Source organism: Calliopsis andreniformis, unplaced genomic scaffold (assembly GCF_051401765.1).
Source record: "Calliopsis andreniformis isolate RMS-2024a unplaced genomic scaffold, iyCalAndr_principal scaffold0022, whole genome shotgun sequence".
Lineage (NCBI taxonomy): Eukaryota > Metazoa > Arthropoda > Insecta > Hymenoptera > Andrenidae > Calliopsis > Calliopsis andreniformis.
Genome location: NW_027480432.1, coordinates 11,153,298 through 11,174,359, shown reverse-complemented (window position 1 = coordinate 11,174,359; position 21,062 = coordinate 11,153,298). Strand labels below are relative to the sequence as shown.

At 35.7% G+C, this 21,062-nt stretch overlaps 1 protein-coding gene across 1 annotated transcript in view; it reads left to right on the top strand.

Moving 5' to 3' along the window:
- LOC143187390 (lachesin) overlaps positions 1-21,062 on the top strand; it is a 184,277-nt gene that overhangs the window by 139,678 nt on the left and 23,537 nt on the right. Inside the window, exons 3-4 of the mRNA XM_076391600.1 lie at positions 351-463; positions 3,947-4,235. Coding sequence (XP_076247715.1) covers positions 351-463; positions 3,947-4,235 — 402 coding nt within the window. The remainder of the gene's footprint in view (positions 1-350; positions 464-3,946; positions 4,236-21,062) is intronic.

Here is a 21,062-nt window from a genome sequence, read left to right as displayed (position 1 = left end):
AGCTTCAGATGAAAAAATTGTGTATCATATTTTTTCTTATTTTTTTTAGCAGATTTACCCCCTTGGAGGTTGTACTACGATTTCCCACCCACTACGTCACATAACAACCTCATCTTTGGTATAGAAAGCTTTACCTTGTCTTTTCAACTTATTTCTTCAGCTAGAACCACAAGTTTTCTACGTGTACCATTAATTCTAGGACATCCTATAAAAATATTATATGAAAAGGTACACGATGTAGTCACGCTTGGTACATCTGGAAGATATTAATTTGTTTTTTATATTAAATGTCTTGAAATAACGCAAAGAATTGAAAAATTCATTACGAATTGTTACTTACTGTGTTTCAGATTTAAGTACACCTACGGGACCTGTATTTGTCGCTCCAGTTGGAAATCAGACAGCCGCGATCGGCCGTGAAGTTGTTTTTTCCTGCAGCGTTCGCAACATTGGAAAGTATACGGTAATATCGTAATCATAAAATCACGACATAAGAATTAAATTTCATGCATACGTGGCAATGGAATTTTCGGGCAGTATTTATACAATTGATGAACTAAAATATTGGAACGACATATACGATAAAGTAATGACCCATTATATGCGTATCTGTAGTTTGGCACCAACAGAAAGCATATACCTATTATAGCTCACTCGTGTTTCTGTTTAACATCATATCGCAGAATTTATTTTTTTTCCTGTAATAACCAAAGTGTGCTTGTATCAGTAAATAAATAAAGTAATACGCGAAGTAATCATATCAAGAGTAATATTATATTTCAAGTTTTCATCATTTTTGTTAAATTTAATGTCAGTTGTTTCTTTCTGTCAACTATTAGTTAATGGCATGAAACTAAATAGCATTTGTATGAAAATTAATTTGTGAAGAGGTGCTTGTATGTACACATGTAACAGTTTATCACGATCTGATGACAAATCATTTTAATTATTGCAGTATAAAAACATTGCTATTTGGTTTTTTTCATATTAAAACAGACGTAATGATATAAATTTTGAAAATATCCGATAGTATAAGACTGTTTTGACTTCTATTCACATTTTCTTATATTTTATCACTTTATTATTCTTTAAGAAGTGAACATTTAGAAACAGCTACAAATTTAATCATTTCTTTATAAATTTAACAAATTTTCTAACTTAACTATTCAACACAATTTGAATCATCAATTGAATAAATCACGCCATCATTGCAGTATATTATATATTATTTGTATATAGTATAACATATGTTGTTGGATTCACTTAATAAGTTTTAGTCTTCAGTTTTGCTTACACTCAACGAAGTAATTACATGAAAGATATTTTATAAGCATCAGCTTGAAGTCTGCGATGTCATAATTAATTTCAAAACTTCAATGCCTTTGAAAGTTTGAAGTTCCAGTGAAATTGCAATATCTTCTATATAGAAGATCAAATTTCATTTACTAATACTTCTAGAAACAAGTTTTTAATAAAAAAGGAATCCAACAATGTTCGACGGCGAATAATCTTGCATGGAATTTCATTCAGCACGGACAAATAGGCTGGATAATTAAAAAATACCATTTAAGGATACAAGAGTGACAGATACGTGACGAAATTGTACCATCGAAAATGAAATTCTCGACCTACCCCTCTTCCACTCTTTTTTCCTCGATTTACATGAACAGCCTCTTATCTTCCACATAACGTTCTATATGTATCCGCGACCGCGTAACAGATTGCACTTGAGTCGACTTAAATCGTTTGACGTTGCACAAAGCAAAAATAAGAACTGAGAGGAAGGAAAAAACAGCGATTCCATCCGCATTTCATTCCTACGTTTATGTACGTGTTTGTGGAAAAGTTTTCCTCCACCCTAACTTCCTCTCGGTTCTAATCCGGTCAAGGGCTGACTTTTCTCCAATACTGGTTATATTTTGTAATAAGTTTTCTGATCGAGATCTATATATTTGAAGAAGAAGGATGAACGAGCGCGGGAAGCAAAGATGTAAAAAGTGCGAGACAGGGAAAAACGTGGAAAGAGAAAATGATAGGAAATTGGTGTGATAGACGGAGGAAAGTACGGACTGTGGAAAAAGTAGAGACGAAGAAAGACACATTTTCGCTGGCGACAGATTTCAGCCGTAAAGTATCCACCTAGATGAAATATTCGGTCTTTAGAAAGCTACTCAAGGCAGCTTGGTAGGCAGGGACGGATTAAGATAAGCTCGTCCAACCGTCAAGTCCAAATAGTTTTCAGTAATCTTTTCCTCAAAAGATGCTAGCCAAGTTTAGACATAAATATTATTTTATTTTCATTTTATTTTCACGTCTGTCGCTATGAAAATAATTAGATATTGACTTGAATGAAATATGAATAATGAATTGAATTACTGCCACATCTTAAATTTTCTGCTTTCTTTGTAAGTACTTCGGTTTTGTGAGGCTTTGTATTCTCTATTCGTCGTTTTATTCAACGTATAATGTGTTTGAAAATAAATGAAAAATCGTAATAAGCATAAAAAAGTTGGCTTCATTATTTAATTTTTTTAATGGTTTTATTATTTCATTATGCACATAACAAATATAGAATTATGTGATTAGGGGAGAGCACAGTACGGACCGCTCCAAGTTTTTCTGTTATATTTTAATTAGAATCGGTGGAATTAAAATTTTCAAAAAGTATTTGATAACTCGCAAAAATAAAAAAGTTTCAATGCGTAGGAAACGAAAAATTGTCGGAATAATATTCATTGAAAGATATTCAAATGTTATAATAGTATTCAAATTTCATTCTTATTTATACCATATATAAAGTAATAAATATTTTCTTGGTCGATGCATTTAACGTGTTCCCAACATTTACATTGCATATATTACACCAAATTTTCACCAAATAACACATTCAGTGACTTCTTCATTAACATTTAATCTGCTGTTGGTTTCCTTATAAGTTCCTTTTTTTAAGTTTATTACAAAAACTGCTGAAGTTAAAATGTCTAATTGTTATGGTCATTTTTTTTTTGTTTCTTTTAACTTTTGGTATTTCATTTCTAGGGAAGATTTCTTTTACAATTTTGATAAAATCAAAAGACACATCTGCTGATAGAGATGGGAATAAGATATATATTAAAAATGGGCAACAATTGGTTGGTCAGCACTGCACGACAAACATGTAGAACAATTTAAGATTATAATTTTTTAATGCAGAAAGAAAATTACGAGCAAGACTTTTATATTATACTCAAAAGACTTGAGAAAGCATATATTAAAGAGCAAAATCATTTGCTTACCTGTGGTTTGCAAGATAAATTCAAAAAAATAACTTACGATGCGCTGAATGTCAGTAAAGACGTTTAATGCTTTAGAAAATCAAACAAAATTCATTAAGTGATATGTAATCGAAATACATTCGATATATTAACTACATCCACTTATTTTTACAAGCGAAAGTACTGCACGACTCTCCCCTAACAGTAAAAATTTGTAGTCGCATATATATATTTCAAAAATCAATTTATGCTACATTTTCTAATTTATTTTTTTCTGTCTTAGGTATGTTCTCTTTGCTATTCTACATGCGTTTCTATCGAAAGAATAGCGTGATACGAATAGATGCAACTGTCATTAATAAAAACACATTTATATAATTTTCAATAATTGGTAAAAATTTGATAAGTAACGAAGCAATACAAAATTTCGAAGTCTACAAATAAAGCGAAAAACTAATACGTTATACAAGTAACGATTTCCAGCAAGACTTCATTCAAATTACCGTTAACTTGATTTGTTCCTAAGAAAACAAAATCGAATGCGGAGTAAAAGGCTTTTGTCAATTAAAGTAGCACATGGATAGCTTAGAGAATCGTTAAGGTTATCTTAGTAACTACATGGAAATTCCTGTTATGGTAACGAGTTGGTCGTTGGCACAGCAAGAGCAGGGAAATGACAATGGATTTTCCAGGTTGGCTGGCTACGTGCCTCAGACCAGACGATTCTCTCGGTTCACACGAGGACAGTAACGCATAATGCACGTATCGCGGTCTCATACGAGACTGGCGGAAGTTCCGGGTCCGGTGGAGTATCCGGTAACGCCTTCGGGGTGACAGGAAGTAGCCAAGCCACAGAGGAAGTCGTCAACGGCACGTGGCGGCTCCATATTCGTCAGTTAAAGAAGTCGGATAGAGATTGTTATATGTGCCAGATTAACACCGATCCCATGATATCGGAACTCGGATGCTTGGACATTCTTGGTAAGAATATTTTCTTAGGTACACTTTTAGTAATATCAAAATATTGTTTATAATAGTGTAAGAAATAGGAATTGTTTGTTTAAATTACAGGAGTTCCATTTTTCTAAATAAGTTTTCGTTATTTAAAGATAGAATATTATATGAACTCCTTTTATAGAGTAAAAGAAAGATAAATATTACTGCAAAATATATCAAGACACATTATGAATTTATGTTACACATTATGTATACACTGTCTATAATTTTGCAGGCTGTTTAGTGTATGTAGTAGAGAAACGGGTAGGAATTTGAGATATCTATTGCATGGGTGTATATACCAAATTTTTCTTTAAATAAAAGTGCAGCAAGGAACTTCAGGAAATTTCATATAAAATGTGCTGTATAAATATTGCTATCGTACATTTTACTGGATATTTGAATTTTTTACTACTTTTTTTGAACTTTTCCGAAATTAAGGCTAAATCAAACAAGTAGAAATCCGAACAGTAGTATAAGACAGTATTATCCACTCCTGAGAAAAATAAGTTATTTAGCTGCGTTAAAATGCTAGTAAAAGAGTTTTAATGGCATAAAACCATAAAGTAGAACAATACAATCACAATTGATTTAATTTTACCATAATTGACTATGCAAATTTCGCTCGCTAGACATACACAATCATCATTGACCCACAATCAGTACAAGCAATGAACCCCGAGTTCATTCTTGGAATGTGAAGTGTTTTATAATATTACTATAATATTAATCACCATTACTATTAGTATCACTAACTACTGAATATTATTATCCTAAAATATTAATTTCTCATATTATCGCTAATATGCCAATTTATTTCAAAACACAATGTACTTTAAAACTTCATTAATGTTTTGAAGCTACAAATGTTATAAAATAAGCTATTTTCTTTGTTTTTTTTAAAATACAGAAAATCTGAAGCAAATTACACTTCTATATGCACATGCAAAAGCTTTTTGTTGCAGCCCAAATGAAAATGTCTATGGAACAAAGAAATAATTGCTGTTGTAGGAGGACATTATAATCATCCTAATTCCAATCCTTACTTTCCAATAATTGTAGATCAAAATCTTGATGTCTCATATTTCTATCTCATACTCCTAATCCCTTTTTTACTCATTATGAGTAATCTGTTATTAAGTTTTTTTAAGTGAATCTTTGAAAAGTGTTTAGGATAATGAAATATTTCATCTTCCCTTCAGAATTCTTCAAACTTTTCTACATTTCTAGCATCTCTTATTATTTCACTGTCCAGATATCATATGTGATGCATAACGGTTCCATACCTATACCTCATATATATGATTCTACAGCTGATATAAAAATTAAATAAAATATTTATCTTTAAGACTATGAGTATTCTTTCGAGCGAATTTAACTTATTTATATGTATATACAGGATATAACAAATATAGTCTTCAATATTTTAAGAGATGGTAGAGGATCTAAATTGGATCACAAAATATCCATAGTGTCCCGTCTGACACTTCGTTTTGTATTAATAATACTTTAAAGTTGACACATCTATACAGTAAACTAATACTCAAAGGACTTTTTAATTTTATAAATACATTTGGAAGCAGTAGTAGAAAAAAAGAGTCTCAATACATGTTTTTCTATCTCTTATAGCTTAATTTTTATAAAGCTTTAAAGAAGATTCAGTAACAGATGAACCAGCAACAAGTGAAGAGATAACTGCAAGTATCGTAAATTATAACAGCTTTCCGTTAGTTGCAAAATAGTATAGGAATTATACAATAAATTACTACTAGGACCTTAGAAATGTAAGTGACTAATGAAGAAAAGCCATATCGTTTACGTCTTTATGCAATTATAATATAAAACACGATATACAAAGTTAGGTACCTGTGACGCGAGAACTGCTGACAATTTCTCACTGATTCTCAAACAGACGAAATATCTGGCAATAAACATTAGTTATAATTTGTACCCATGTGTACCAGTTTCATACAATACCATAAAAACACAGGTCATACAGAGCTTAGGCATCTTGGCAATCTAAGGTGAGGTTATGTCATTTAATTCTTGTACATTTTCAATGCTGTCGAACAATCATTAACCTATTGGTATTACTGCCAGACTAAAGAGCCTGACCTTGTAGTACTCTGATTTTGATGCTACACTCGCAGATTCACTGTCTATTAGGATCCTAAAGGCCTTTCGAAGCAAGCGTAAGCAACCGAATGGTTTGTATAGTCTGTATCAAGAGAGTCTGGACAAGAACGTGGACGCGATATCTATAAAATGTGATACCCAATGAGTCAAAAACTATGCTAGTCAAAATATACAGTGTCCTCCAGTACGCAATAGCCCCAATTCTCTTAGTCTCGTTTCTGTCACTGAGAAGTTCAGATCACTTCGAGATGAGTGCCGTATACGCTAAACGATTCGAAGCGGTCTTCTTGTGTCATCACCCGAAAGGACCCAAAATGAGTGTTAGAGATGCAGCAAAATATTTGCATAAGTTTCGCGAATTTGTAAATAAGTGAGTGCAACGGTCATAGCGTGTCGATGATCTCCCTGCTCGAGGTTCGATGCGAGCTACGACGAAAAGGGAAGATAAAGCAGTTTTTTGCAGCTTTTTCGAAAAATCCGACACTTCCCTCACGTAAAGAACAAACAGTTTTAACAAAAAGGGCATAAATATAGGCGTGTTAACAATCAAACGTCAATTGGAAGAGAATAGAGTTAAATGGCGTAATAGAATTTCAAAGCCATTGCTTGCAACGAAACACGTCCAAAAATGGTTGGCATGGCCACACAAAAACGAGTCATCTTTTTGAGCTTGGACTCCTATCAAACGAATCTGGTCTGCCCATGAAAATCCAATTATCCAAAGAAACATTAAACACCCAATAAAAGTTCATGTTTAGGGGTGTTTCAATGTTCGACGTTTCGGGACCTTATGCGCCTTTACAGATAATTGAATGCCCAGAAGAAGCTTAAATTGTACGAAAGAGATCTCCTAGTATCGATGAAACATTGGTTTGATGGAACCAGAGACTAGTGGATGCTTCAAGAGGATAATGATCCCAAACACGGAAGCCGTCTTTGTACGGAATGGAAAACAGCGAACGGTATTAATGTGTTAGATTGGCCATATTAGTCCCCTCATGCCAATCCAATCGAAATTGTTTGGTCTGTTATGAAGTACAAACTCCGAGGAAAGTATATTTTAAAATTGAAAATACTAGTTCGTCGTAATCGAGAAATATGGAAATCTCTTCCTGTCTCATATGCTGAATAGTTGATTGAAAGTATGCCCAGACGTTGTCAAACACTAATCGCTAATGGTGATGATTGGACACATTATTAAATGAGTGCGTATTAGTTTTATAGATGTACCTTTGTAACATTTTTTACAAAACAGATTTATTTGCACTGAGATATCGCGTCCACGCTCTTGTGATACAGACTGTATTCATCTCGCCGATATGTGTGTGCTATTTTTTTGCTTCACAATATACTGCAATCTTTAAGGTATTATTAGTGCAAAGGGAAAACACATCGGACACTATGTCATCCGACATTTTGTGATCCAATTTGGACCCCTTACCATCCCTTAAAATATTGAAGGTTATATTTGTTACACCCATATACTTACAGAGTATACATGCATGTGATAATCTTATAATAATCTTCGTCAAGTGTATAATCTTCGACTGTTGACTACCCAAATACCATTCAATTAATCAAATGGTTGTGCCATAGTGTTCGTAATTATGATGCATAATAATAATTTTAGGAGCAGCAACTAATAACCACTTACATCAATTATTCATTAAAAAATGAAGATAATATTGAAAAAATTTAGAAAAATTACATATTTGATATTAGTTATTGCATTACACTGCATTATGCTGTAACAAATCTCAATACAATTCACTTTAAAATATGTGATCATATTAAATAAGGCTAGTATAAATATATATAATATAGAACATGTATAATTGGTGAGCGTTCTAATCTAAAACTGTTCTAAATCATAAACGTCCTTAAATTAAAAATCCTTTTCAAACGATAAGGGTCCATGTCTTGCTATACACAGACATGTCGAGCACAAGAATTCAAGTAGCAGTACCCTATCGTGTCCTTCGTGACGACACAATTGGCGTTCAAGATATGAACCTTCTACTCGCGTGCACATTTTTTAATGGGGTGCTATCACGCGCATGCCCTCGGCATTCAAGATCTATCAGGATCGAACATCCTGTGACAATTCCTGCGCTAACGTGCGTTGTACTAAACTTCCTTTACGACGCCGACGAGAGGCATCACTGAGACCTCTGGAAGGAGTCGATTTTCGAGTGTACATTCGGCATCGTGAACGCCAGTGGCAGCAAACTAGCTAGGTCGGGATCCAGATCGAAATCTCATCGACTCAAGTGGAAATCATAGACACATCTTGTAGTGGTCCCAACCATGCCAACGTAGCTTTAATCAGCTACTTGGTTCCTTCGATCGACGCACCTTTAACCGACTCCTGGATCGCTCCTAGCTGAGGCAGTTTAACCAACTTCCTGATTCTTTTGGATTGAGGCAGTTTTAGTCAACTTTAATCAGTTCCTCAATTACCAATTGAGGCAACTTCAACTAAGCCCTAGAGAATTCTAGAATCATTCTCATTCATAATCATGTCTAATGTCCATGCAGACTCTATTGTCGAAATTTAGTATTCAATGAAAAAATGTTCAATCGATAAGTTAAACTGTGATCATAATCAATTACCGCAAAGTTGGTAACCAGTAACCGTATCATCTTCAATATACACTAAATTAAGAAAGCTATATTAATAATTAAGTTATATTTAACTGTCAGAATATATAGGCATATAAATTTTATTAATAAATATTAATACAAAAACTAAAATTCTAGTCTATGAAATTCATTTTTTAACGCGTGCCGCACAAATTCTCCTCCTTGTTTACAGATAAGCCACTTTATATGTGAATGTTCCACTCTGTTGTACAAAAACACTGGGTCGCTAACAGCGTGTCCAGTATATTTCTTGCCGAAAGTGGAAGATGGACCGCTCGCACGTCTCACACCTTCTTAGTAGGTTATGTTATGACCAGTAGAGGCCTACTTCCTCTCTTAGCAAGGAATTTACTGGACACACATTGTTGGTTGTTAGAAGACGGTAGATGCACGTTTTCGTGAGAATGCTATTGCTCTACGTTTTTATAAATTAATATTACACATACATCTATGAGAAAACTGTCAATTCAAATTTTATTTATTGTATCCTATTGTTTCTCATTTTAGATATTTTTAGAAATGCGTGACTTAGGTTGGGCGCACATTGAGACGCAGATGCAACGTAAGGCAGCACAAATTATATGTTTGCATTATGCTAGCTTTTCTTCTATTTACAATCCGATTTTCGAGAATTGAGCCCCGGTAGCTGGGTCCTCTAACTTGCGATGTTATCACTTCTCTAACTCGTGACTAGTGTTTCTCCCACGCAACGCACGCTTTATTCATTCGACCTTAACCAATTATGTACGAATAGAGTATTCTCTCGATAAATGCGAAAAAATCCTATACGTTAAATGTGAAAGTCATATCCCCACTACTAAGATTAACTTTGGAACCAGTGAAGCGATTAATGCGGTGGCACAAAGCTTTCATTGCCAAACAGTGTAAATAGAGTCTGGAAGCGAATATTCATGTGAGACAGTACTAATGCAACAGCAACAATTTTTTTATTGCTGGTTCTTTTTGCACTCAAGTTTTGTTAACGTATTCCTGATATTTTTCTGATTAAAGTGATATAATTCAGATTATATTTACTTATAAAATCATAACTTATTATCTTTTATTATTGCTGTTAATAAATTAGAAACACAGAAGTTGTCAATAAAGATTAAATAATATTATGTATGGAACGTAAGTAATGTGATGTAGGATTCGTGTCTTCTACACAATAAATGTAAATGTAAACAGGAATTTTGTAGCTTTCTCACCAACAAATGTGTCGTGAGTGAAATGAAGCTTTCAAACAGAAAGATTGACCTTATACAGGGTGCGGCACAAATTAGTCCCCATGATTTTTTAGCCCCTTCGGATAGTCTGACAGAAAAGTGTTGCCTACCAAAGTTAATCAGTTAATCATTTTTCAGTTAATCAAAGTTAATCACAAAAAATTGCAATTTTTTCAATTAAATAAAATAATTGATTTTTACAAAAAAATCAAGGTCGCCGTCATATCTTTAAATGGAACTGAATATTATTAACGTCATAATATTGTAGGCGACGTTGAGACGAATTCAACAACCTGCTATACGATAACTTTCAAATAATCTTGAAAGACAATATTGCCATAAATCGGTTGCCAGAATATTTGAAATAATTAGACAATATGTAATAGCAACGCCTCGCATTTTAAGGTAAACAAATGAACGTAAACATTGCTTCAGAACCTGAATCACAAAAAAAAAAAACAAATTTATTTGGAGCCAAATTGAAAACACAAATGTTAAAAATGTACATGTAATTAATTAGTAATTAAATTAAATTTTCGATGCAAAAGTTGCAACTGATTTATGGCGATATTTTCTTTCAAGGTTATCTGAAAGTTATCGTATAGCAGGTTGTTGAATTCGTTTCGACGTCGCCTACAATATTATAAAGTTAAAAATACTCAATTCCACTTAAAGATATGACGGCAACCTTGATTTCTTGTTAAAAATCAATTTTTTTTAAATTTAGAAAAGTGCAATTTTTTGTCGGTTAAATACTGATTAACTTTGGTAGGAAACACTTTTCTCTGTGACCATCCAAAGGGACTGAGAAATCGTGGGGACTAATTTATGTCGCACCCTGTATATGAGCTTAATAGTATGTACACACTTCTGTTGTTGAAATATCTGAGGCGAAAATTTTAGACTAGCTGCAACGTCGAGTTGGCCCTCAGGCTCTTGAGCAAGTCATGCATTAAAGTGTTGCTGATCCCCAGTTCCTCTCTATGCCGCGTCACACTCTCCCTCAGAAAATTAAAGGTCCCAATAAGTACATATCGGACAAAGAGCAAAACTTTTAGCAAAACGCTAACAATAATAAGTTATTCTTCGCTGAATAATCTCGACTCTCAGTTCCTTTCTCTCGCCGACTAACTGTTTCTTCTACGTTTAGCAAACTAGAAAGAATATAGTACCTATTCGATAAATGTGACTCTCCGGATCCGAGGAGTTCACATTTATCGAGAGAGTACTATACTACGAATACTACGAGTCGTGGGTTCTTAGAGGTCCTTGCTTATTCTCTGTTTTTGTCTAGCGTCTATCGTTTTTCCTTCTTAGCAAAGCTACCTAATGCTATTTCAATGGCGATTAACAAGGATGTCGAATCCTATTAGCAATTCAGGGAAGCTCGTGTCGCACAGAAAATACGGCAAACAATTCGGTTTTATTTAACTCATATTTAAAATAGGTTAAACAGTGTCTTAAACTATCTCGTAACTTCTTGCAAGCTTGTATAATATTAACCGTTTCGCGGCGGAGCGCTCAGAAATGTATTGCGCTCCAAGCAGCCGGATCCACACTATCGCAGCTCATATTCGTCGTCCATGTATCCATGATCGAGGCAAAATTTATGGATAATTGTATTTGATTATATAAAAAAATCTCTGCACAAGAAACGTGTGCTGCTAGCGTATCGAAAACAAACGACTTAATGGGCATTATTGGGCAGCTACTGATAAAAGCGCCAAAAGGCGCTGTTCGCTCGGAGCGAGCATCTATAGCTGAGCGCCAAAAGGCGCTGTTCGCCGCGAAAGGGTTAAATCTGCATCAAAATCCCTTATACTGATAAACGAATACAAAAAAGGTAATCAATTATCATGGGGTCTCTTGCAAATGAGGGAATCTGCTTTATCAAGTCACTGAGAAAAACGCACGTACACCTAAGGATAGAAAGAGATCTAATTGAATAGACAATCTGACAACGTTACATGAAATACGCATCTAGCGTTAGGTCCAGTCATGTGCCGGCCGCTTGACACGCCAAGATTCAATTTTGGAAAATCGCACTGTAGTCACGTTCTCTTTCTTTACAACAGGCTCCATTTCCTACACTGCGTCGCGTGCGCCGTCTGCGTGTCAATATATGGCCAGCATTACCCTTACTCTTACCCTTATCCTTACGATGGTTATCGTAGTTCGTTTGCTTATTTGTAGGCTACCACGCTCTGCTCTCTCCGATCTTATACGACTTGTTATGTTCGCAAGAGGTTGCAAATTCTGTTGCGAGATCGCCAATCGCGAAATGGCCGCCCAGCGGCTGCAGCGCTCACTACTTTTCCGGGACTCGCGATGCGATATGGTGCATATGAGTGGAAAGTATGTGACCATTCTTAAGCTGGATCTCCACCAGCGAACTGTTCGCAAATAATGTATAAATATTGTAAATAGCTATATTATACAGTTATAAATTATAAGTAATTGTACATTATACTATAATCAGTATAGTAAGTGCAATAAAGATTATGGATTCAGGTACGTGTACTGTATCAGTGAAAGAAAGCACGGAAAACTGAACTGTAGAATGTAAAAGAAGAGACGTTTATATAACCTAGAAGCAGATGTAGTACCATCTTCTAAAGGTTTTGGTGAGTCTAGTCTATATTTTTATACACAGAAAATTTGTCGAAATGTTAGAATGCCGAATATGGGTACAATCGATATAAACGTTAGACTGAATGGTGAGAATTATAGAAGGTCTACACGTGTCAAGTGTATCTGATAAGTGCTTTGTGAAATATGCCGACTTATTGCACATTTCGCGAATTAATACTGCAACAGCAAACATCGAAACGAAAATATAAGAATCATGTTGACGCATGGCTTGCAGACAGAGTCGCGAGACAAAGCAAATACAAAGAATGGGTCCATAATTTTAAGAAAATAGAAGCAGCACCAATAAGTGTAATTAATAGACCCATAAAAACAACGAAAAACTCCTGGTACTGAAACTGAAGAATTGAGATACTAAAAAATACATATTACATATGTCGATATAAATGAAACTAAATGTTGTTTGCGTAAATAGAACAGAAAGATAAATGGGTGGCATTCGAAAATAATGTAGCAAAGACAGTTGATAGAATAACGAGGAAAACAATCTAGAGGAAAACTGATCTGAATTTATATGTTGTACAAGCTAGACTAATGAATACAAATAATAGAGAGACATCAAAGTTGTGTTGTCAATATATTAACTGTCGGAATTGCATTATGTAATAATTTTCTTACTCTTGTTAGAGAATAATTGAGCAATTTTTTTCTAAAGACTTTTCGAAGCACGTAGTTATAAAATATGGATAGCACACCTTAGCTAAAAAAAAAAAAGTAAGAAATATTCAACTCAGTTCAGTATTAAAAATAAATCCATTATATTCAGTATTAGAAATGATAATATTTGATGCTAATCGTACTTAATATTTACTTTTTGGGTGCTATGCGCTTGAACCACCTTTCGGTAATTTTCTTGCCTTTAAGAAAAGAAAAATATTATATCTTTTTATTTTTGTTTTCGTTTTACAAAAGTAATTGAGATTTCCTTGCACTACTACAGTATTTTGGAATGAAATCTAAATTTCTTACACGTGCAAACACAGTAAAGACAGCGAAGCCAGGCAAAGCTAAGCCAAGCAAGCACCACCGAATCAAACAGTCAAAATCAATCAATAAAAATCAAACACATTGACTGCCACATTGGTAATTGGTGACCGGAGTGCTTGATCTTAACGAAGACTTGTTTTAATTTGTCGCTATCAACCGTTACCAACCAAGGTGCCACGGTGGTCACACGTGACCACCAATATAAATACTCCTATGGCATCCTGAGCAAAACATGTGATTTCGGCGTGGCAGTCAAAGTGTTAAACACAAAATGGCATTGATTCCTAAACTTCCTCATTCACATCATCCGAGTTTCTATGATGGCATCCAACTGTAACCGAATGTGATGTCGTCAAACTACCTGTGTAATGGACATTCACCAAACGCACATGTAGCATATACTTATACTTATATCATGATTCAAACTTAATTTCCTCAAATATGATATTTGGGATATTTGGGAAATACAAGACATTGGAAAGGTTCGTTTTCTGCTTTTGGCAAGGAATTATTTGCATCGCATGCAATGCCACATTTGCCTCGTGGCGGTACTTATATACTGGTGGGACTGCGAATTCTGCCACAAGAATCGTGGATCGCGCGGTAGCCGCCTCGTGACCGCGACTGTAATTACTTGCAGGATTCGCAATGTAGTAATGGGGTACACTAATAAGTGGAGAAATCGTGTCATCTACTATGTGTTACACTATGTATAAACTCTATGTGTTATACACTTTAACGTCCGTAGTCCGGAACTGTATCTGAACGTTTATTCGTACGGGTATCTTTCAGAAATTCTACTGAAGAGAGAAAGCGAAATAAAACATATTGGACTTGTTTGGGCCTTACTCCGTCGATGCAGTTCCAGGAATTGATGGGAATACTGGCTGACGTTAATACTGAACAAAAATTGCGGACGCTAAAGCGTGTAACACTGTATATTGTAAGTCAAAATTACGAAAAGAACATGTAGGAAAACCTAATATGTTTTACCCAGTGGGCATCTTATTTTCATTCGCACATTAGTGCTTTAGAAAAAGTACAGCATCGGTTCCTACGTCTAGTCTCATGGTATATTGGACAGCCTATGTCTGTTACATGTCATAACTATGAATCTATACTCTCCCCTGTGGGTTTAACAACTTTAGAAAGCAACATTTTCATACCTCATTGTAATAATTTTCTTGTAATTTTCTAATGGGTTATCTCATATATATTGTTACGGATTTGGGGAGTCGTCAGTGACTCCCCGCGGGCTCGCGACCTGGCATCCTGCCAGGAGCACTTGCGAGGTGATGGACCTAGCGCTGGACGTCTTACCAAGCAGGGGTCGTGCCCACAGGACCCGCAGCGGCCCCCGATCACTACCGACTGCTAGCGACAGAATGCAGTCCGCCATACTTTGTTGCAAGCACAGCAGGCAATGACTATGTACCCGATGCTCGCAACAATATAATAAATAAATAAAAACCGAATTCAGGCGGAGCGAGCGAGGGACTCCTGTGCCGTCCCCGATGCAATTTTACCAACTTTGAAGAATAGGAGAAATATGGAGCTGAAATTAGTATTAAACTTAGAATCCGAACTCGAGTCTCTATTATATCATTTCAACTGCTGCTGTTGGTAATATTGAATTTACACTTTCAGTGGGACTGTTTCCTGTTTTTACTAGTACTGTTTAGGACTGTTTAAGCAGAATCTTAAAAAGACACTATATAAAGACCATCTTCACTACATACACCAAGGTAGGCCAAATGCTCACCTCCCCTAAATATCCTCAACCACAGCTTTCATCGGCAGGAGTATACAAGATTCCTTGCTCACGTGGTAAAGTTTACATTGGTGAAACTGGGAGGAGCGTGAGCACAAGGCTCAAAGAACACGACCGCTGCACCAGATTGGGATGTATACAATCCGCTATTGCAGAACATCAGAAGGTAACAGGACACAAGATACTCTTCAACGAAACGAAAGTCCTAGCCAAGACCAAAGGCTATTTCCCTCAAAAACTCCGGGAAACATTGAAGATAATGAAGCATCCTAATAACATCAACAGGGATACTGGTTACCACCTGAACCCACTCTGAAGCTCCCTCCTCCCAGTTTTTTAATTGTCCAGCTGTACAATTAAAAAACAACACTATTGGTGTCCAATGAACCGGAACACCTTATCATTGGTGCTCAGTGATGCATGAACCACACTTTTAAGTAGTGCATCGTACCAGACACACTTCAGTTTCAGTTTATCTTTGGACCCCCTCAAGAAGCCAGCTGCAACGCTAGCGATATGTTGGGAAATCTCTTCTTACCAGACACGGCTTACGCCCTAAAGCTTCAACAATGAGAATTATATGATGCCGGGTCGTGAAAGCCTCAAATCTCTAATATATCTTTTTTATTTCGATTAATTTTGGTAGTGATTTCTAGTCCAGTAAGGCGACTATTATGCTTTTCAGATTTTTTAGTTTCCACTAGTCGTCTTATTCTTTTTTGTGATGAGCAAGCTTCAACCCTTGCATACTTTTAGACAGTGTTATATATTATCGACATCAAAACTGTCTTGCTCTGAGAAATTTCCCTAATCAAATATCCTTCTTTTGTAAGTATAAGGGTACTGGCACGTTTTTCTACCAATAATTCTAGTTTCGAACCCATATCCGAACAACAAAAAAACTAAAGAGGAACTGTAACAAAGGAAGAGACTGTATAGTGTTAGCTTTATTCTTACTTCGAGAGAGCAATCATAGACGAATCTTCAACACTTTAGGGACATTTAAAACTTATCGAAGCACTCTTTGTATTCGATCTGAACCATGAAAAGTAGACAAACTAAAACTTAAGGTCTTCACGAACAACGAAATTAGTACATGAAATTCTATATTTATGGATACGGATTACGTTATTGTATTATCATTATATAATTTGTACATTAAAAATAAGTTTTATTATACCCCAATACCTTTTAAAATTATCACAATTAAACAACAATAACAATTAAAAATTATCAAGCGATTCTAAATATTTCTCTTAATGACTTAAATTACATTTTATAAGATACAAGGGAGTGTCTGGATAATTTTGAGCAATAATGTATACATACTTTGTCTAATGACATCAAAGTACAGCGACCGAAGAGAGTGTGGCCTCTCAGAGATAAACTTACCAACTGTAAATGAAGCAGCTAAGAAAAGACAGAGATCGTCAACCAAACTCATCAGTAGGATTACAGTTGACTATCTCTGATCTAGATGCATGAAACGATAGATCGAATATTCCCAGAAAGTGAGCGCACTGCTCGACACCAGTCTGCGTAGGATATCACACTCATGTCGATTATTTGTTTAGGTACTACCATTGAGTTCTCGACAACGGCAGTTGAAAAACAAAAAAGTGTGTGTGAGAAGGAACGAGAATTTAGTACTCTAGTCGGGATGAGTACGCGCGACCAATTTCGAGCGACGCGTGACACGCTCATATTCCAGAAATAATTTATAGTACAGTCCGTACACGATGCTCTTGTTTCCTCAGGATGCATCGCTCCTGATTGCGAGTTAGAGAACTACTTTATTATTATTATTTTTTAACATTAACAATTTCATTCAATCCGCGCTCGCAAAGCGCATGTCTTTGCAACCCATTGTGTGCAATTAGTGTTGATTCAAATAATATAAATAACCATTACAATCTTGATATAAATAACCATTACAATCTTGATATAAATACCGCCATTTTTATTCATATACATATTTTTTAATTCAGATTTATATACACTATTACTTAAAAAGGTTATAACTTATCTTGTCAAAAAGAAGAATGATACATGGAATATATTCAAGTTCCTTTATGACTCGTACACAGAATTTACATTTATATGCAATATAACATTTGAATAGTTTTATATGTCAATCAATATATCATAACCAGCAACAAAATGCATACTCTTCTTTTGTTTTCCTCTAATTACTTCTCCTTTTGGCTGAACTGTACTTTGGGACACCTAAAACTATTTAATGGGTAGAATTCAAAAATACAACTCTTAACTTTGGGATTTCACCAGCTAAAAAGTTAGGTATAAAACTTAGTATTCTTATTTTTGTAATAAGTCACATTACTTTACCGACATATTTGTTTCTATCCCAACTCTGTCCAATCAGTGCAGTTGCTACCAGTAAGCAAATGCATATGGCTGACTGTCATTTAGGCGGTTCAGGTTAAATTCTATGAACCGGGCGATTTCCATTGATCAAATTTACTGCACGAACGTATTTTCTCTTCGTACAGTGATTGTTAACTGAATTGCACATATTCTTTTTAATATTGGCTTACATAAAATTAGTTTGATGAGAGAAAAGATTTTGTAGTAAAACGTTTTGTTATCACATTTGGAGACAGAGAAGGAGGTGCAGACTTTGTCGGTACTAGCTAATTATACTATTTAGAGTTTCTACACATGGTTTATTCTTAAATAATTAATAATATACAAAAGAACAAAAGCCACATAACAATATATTGATTACAAGAAAGCCGCTATAGTGGCACTTGATCCCAGAACATTGCTTGAAGGAAAGTTACTATAGTAGCACTTGGTCCTAGATTTCAAGCGAGGACTCGCAAGCCCTATGGGCTCTCCTACTCTCGTTTCCGTCATCAAACCACGCGACGTTATGAAGGCCGACATAATGTGACGTCCCTCTGTATGAGAAAGCTCAAACACTACAGCCAACGAATGTAATAGTGGAGCAACAGAACGGTCGGAAGAAGAAGCAAGTGAGTGAGGGGCGCTTACGTTGAACAATGCTGTCCTAGAACACTGTTCGCAGAGAAACCACTATAGTGGTGCTTAGTGCTTAAAAGGTTAACAAAATCAATGCTTAATAACTAATCAGACTTAATGTTAATTGCGACTCACGGTTAAGAGTGTGCTGCTCCTGAGTATCGGTTCGGTTCAGCTATGTATGTGTAAGACTATATAGGGCATTGGGTATACTTCCAATGAAAGGCCAATGAAGCCAATATCAGAGTACAAATATATATGTCTGTCTCTTTTCGTCACTTTTCTGATGTAGCGCATTACGATATAGGGAACATAAAAAAATGGAGCTATATACTTCCTATACAGGGAGTAACATGTATATGTTTCAATACTTTATGGCGTAGTAGGATACCCCAATTAGATCACAAAATGTCCTATAACATAGTGTCCGATCTGTTGTCGTTTTGCTACCTTCAACTTAGCACTATGTTCTGAAACGAATTCGACCTTGGGAATTCGGTTGCTTGAGAAGGTTGTGTTTGTTTCGGAAGGCGCTAAACACGTGTTAAAGCCCTCATAGACACAAATCCTTGAATGGGATTCCTATTGTAAACGGGCCCTGTTCTGTCGATTACTTGACCAATTTTGAACAGCTGACTATTGCCGGCAGTTTTTTGGGGTATACTACATCTGTATGTGTTATCTACGTTCTTCTCCACAAGTATTTGAGGTCTCCTACCATCCCCTAAAATATTGAAACGTATACGTGTTACACCCTGTACATCTGCATCCTTCCATTTGGGCTTCAACGCGCAGTTCCGATGACTCATATAGTCTTATACATACAGGGTGATCCTCTCGCTAGAGTACTCAAAGTAGTGCCTGCCACGGTAACATTGCAGCGGGAACTCAGCGATCTTTAGGTTTGGTCTTTTTCTTAGGTCTCGACGCAGACCTTACAGTTCATATTCCGAAGGGTAACGCATGGGTACATGCACATAACAGTCTCAACTGCAGTAGTTGCACGAGCAGTATAGGGCGCGATGGTAAAGATCTATTTACACGTCTTGATTACATACTCGGCGTTTCCGCTGATTTCATGCAGCGATTTTACCGTGGAGGCACTGCATTGAGTGCTCTAGCGAGAGGACTACCCTGTATATAGATTTAGTGAGGCGGTTACTGTGCTATTTCTAAACTGTTATTCCCACAATAGCAGTACGGTACGAAAGGAGAAAAAGGCAAGATAAAGAGTCGATGGTTGACTGTGTACGTCCCTGATAGTTGCGCCCACTTCCTAATGGGTAATCCTAGTTCTTCGGCGAGTACTTACCTGATTGGTGATCACAGAGAACCTAGACGGGTCTTCGTAGTAATCAAAGTCTGTGCACTCTTGCCAAAAAGCTTCATCAACGATAAGCTTCTAATTCAGAACGTGAGGGCGCTGGTATCGCAGTTTTAGACGCTCTCAACGAAGGTACATACGTCTGTTTGCAGCCATTTGTTGTTCGAGCGTCGGTGGAGAAGTTTGTTTCATAACATCTTACGTGATTTTGCATCCAGATAGGATGCAAATAATATATAAGTGAATACTAGTTACATTTCAAGCCTGGAATAAATATTTATACACTTTAAGAATGTTTTTCCCCTGTTAACATTATCTTCCTTTCAGGTACCGAAATGCCACTACTACAAGATTAATTTTGTGTGGATATTCAGCGAAGAACGTCGAGGAAGCCCCCTCCCTATTAATGAATTGTTAAAATTTCAAGAATTGCCTAAGAAAATACTTTTTCGACTTAAATATATGTATATATATTAGCATGAGTTAATTTACGTCAGTAATATCTATAATTTTAAGTGTGCTATCTTACTTGTGCACTGTGTCATTATAAAAAATTCGTTTACAAACATAGTATGCGTTAATTTATATTACAACAAATAATTATTATTAAAAGATATTAAATATTACTAATAAACTTTAAACATGTCTATTCACATCTTTATAAAAAATTTTTTTTAATGAATTATATTCATTTTCAGAGGAAACACTTATCGTCAGTAACGGAAGGATTAATGTTGGAATTTGATGACGTACCTTTCATCTTCAATACTTTACAAAGTAGAAAAGTAATTTTTTGTTCTATAAATTTGAAAAATCATTGCGTGATCACAGTCCAAACGGTCTTCAGAGCAGTGATGCCTGAATAGTGGGACGTGGGATAAATGGGCTACCCCCACCACGACGTCCCACGATCTCCCACTTTTGCGACCCTAGCTCTTACTTAACTACTCTTATCCGTGTGCGCTGTCCGTTCGGCTTCGCTCGGTGTTACTCGGTGATTCTCGCCGTCACTCGATGATTTTCTCTTCTCGTCGAAAGTTCACGTCTCTGGATCTCGAGCGGGATAAGTCAAA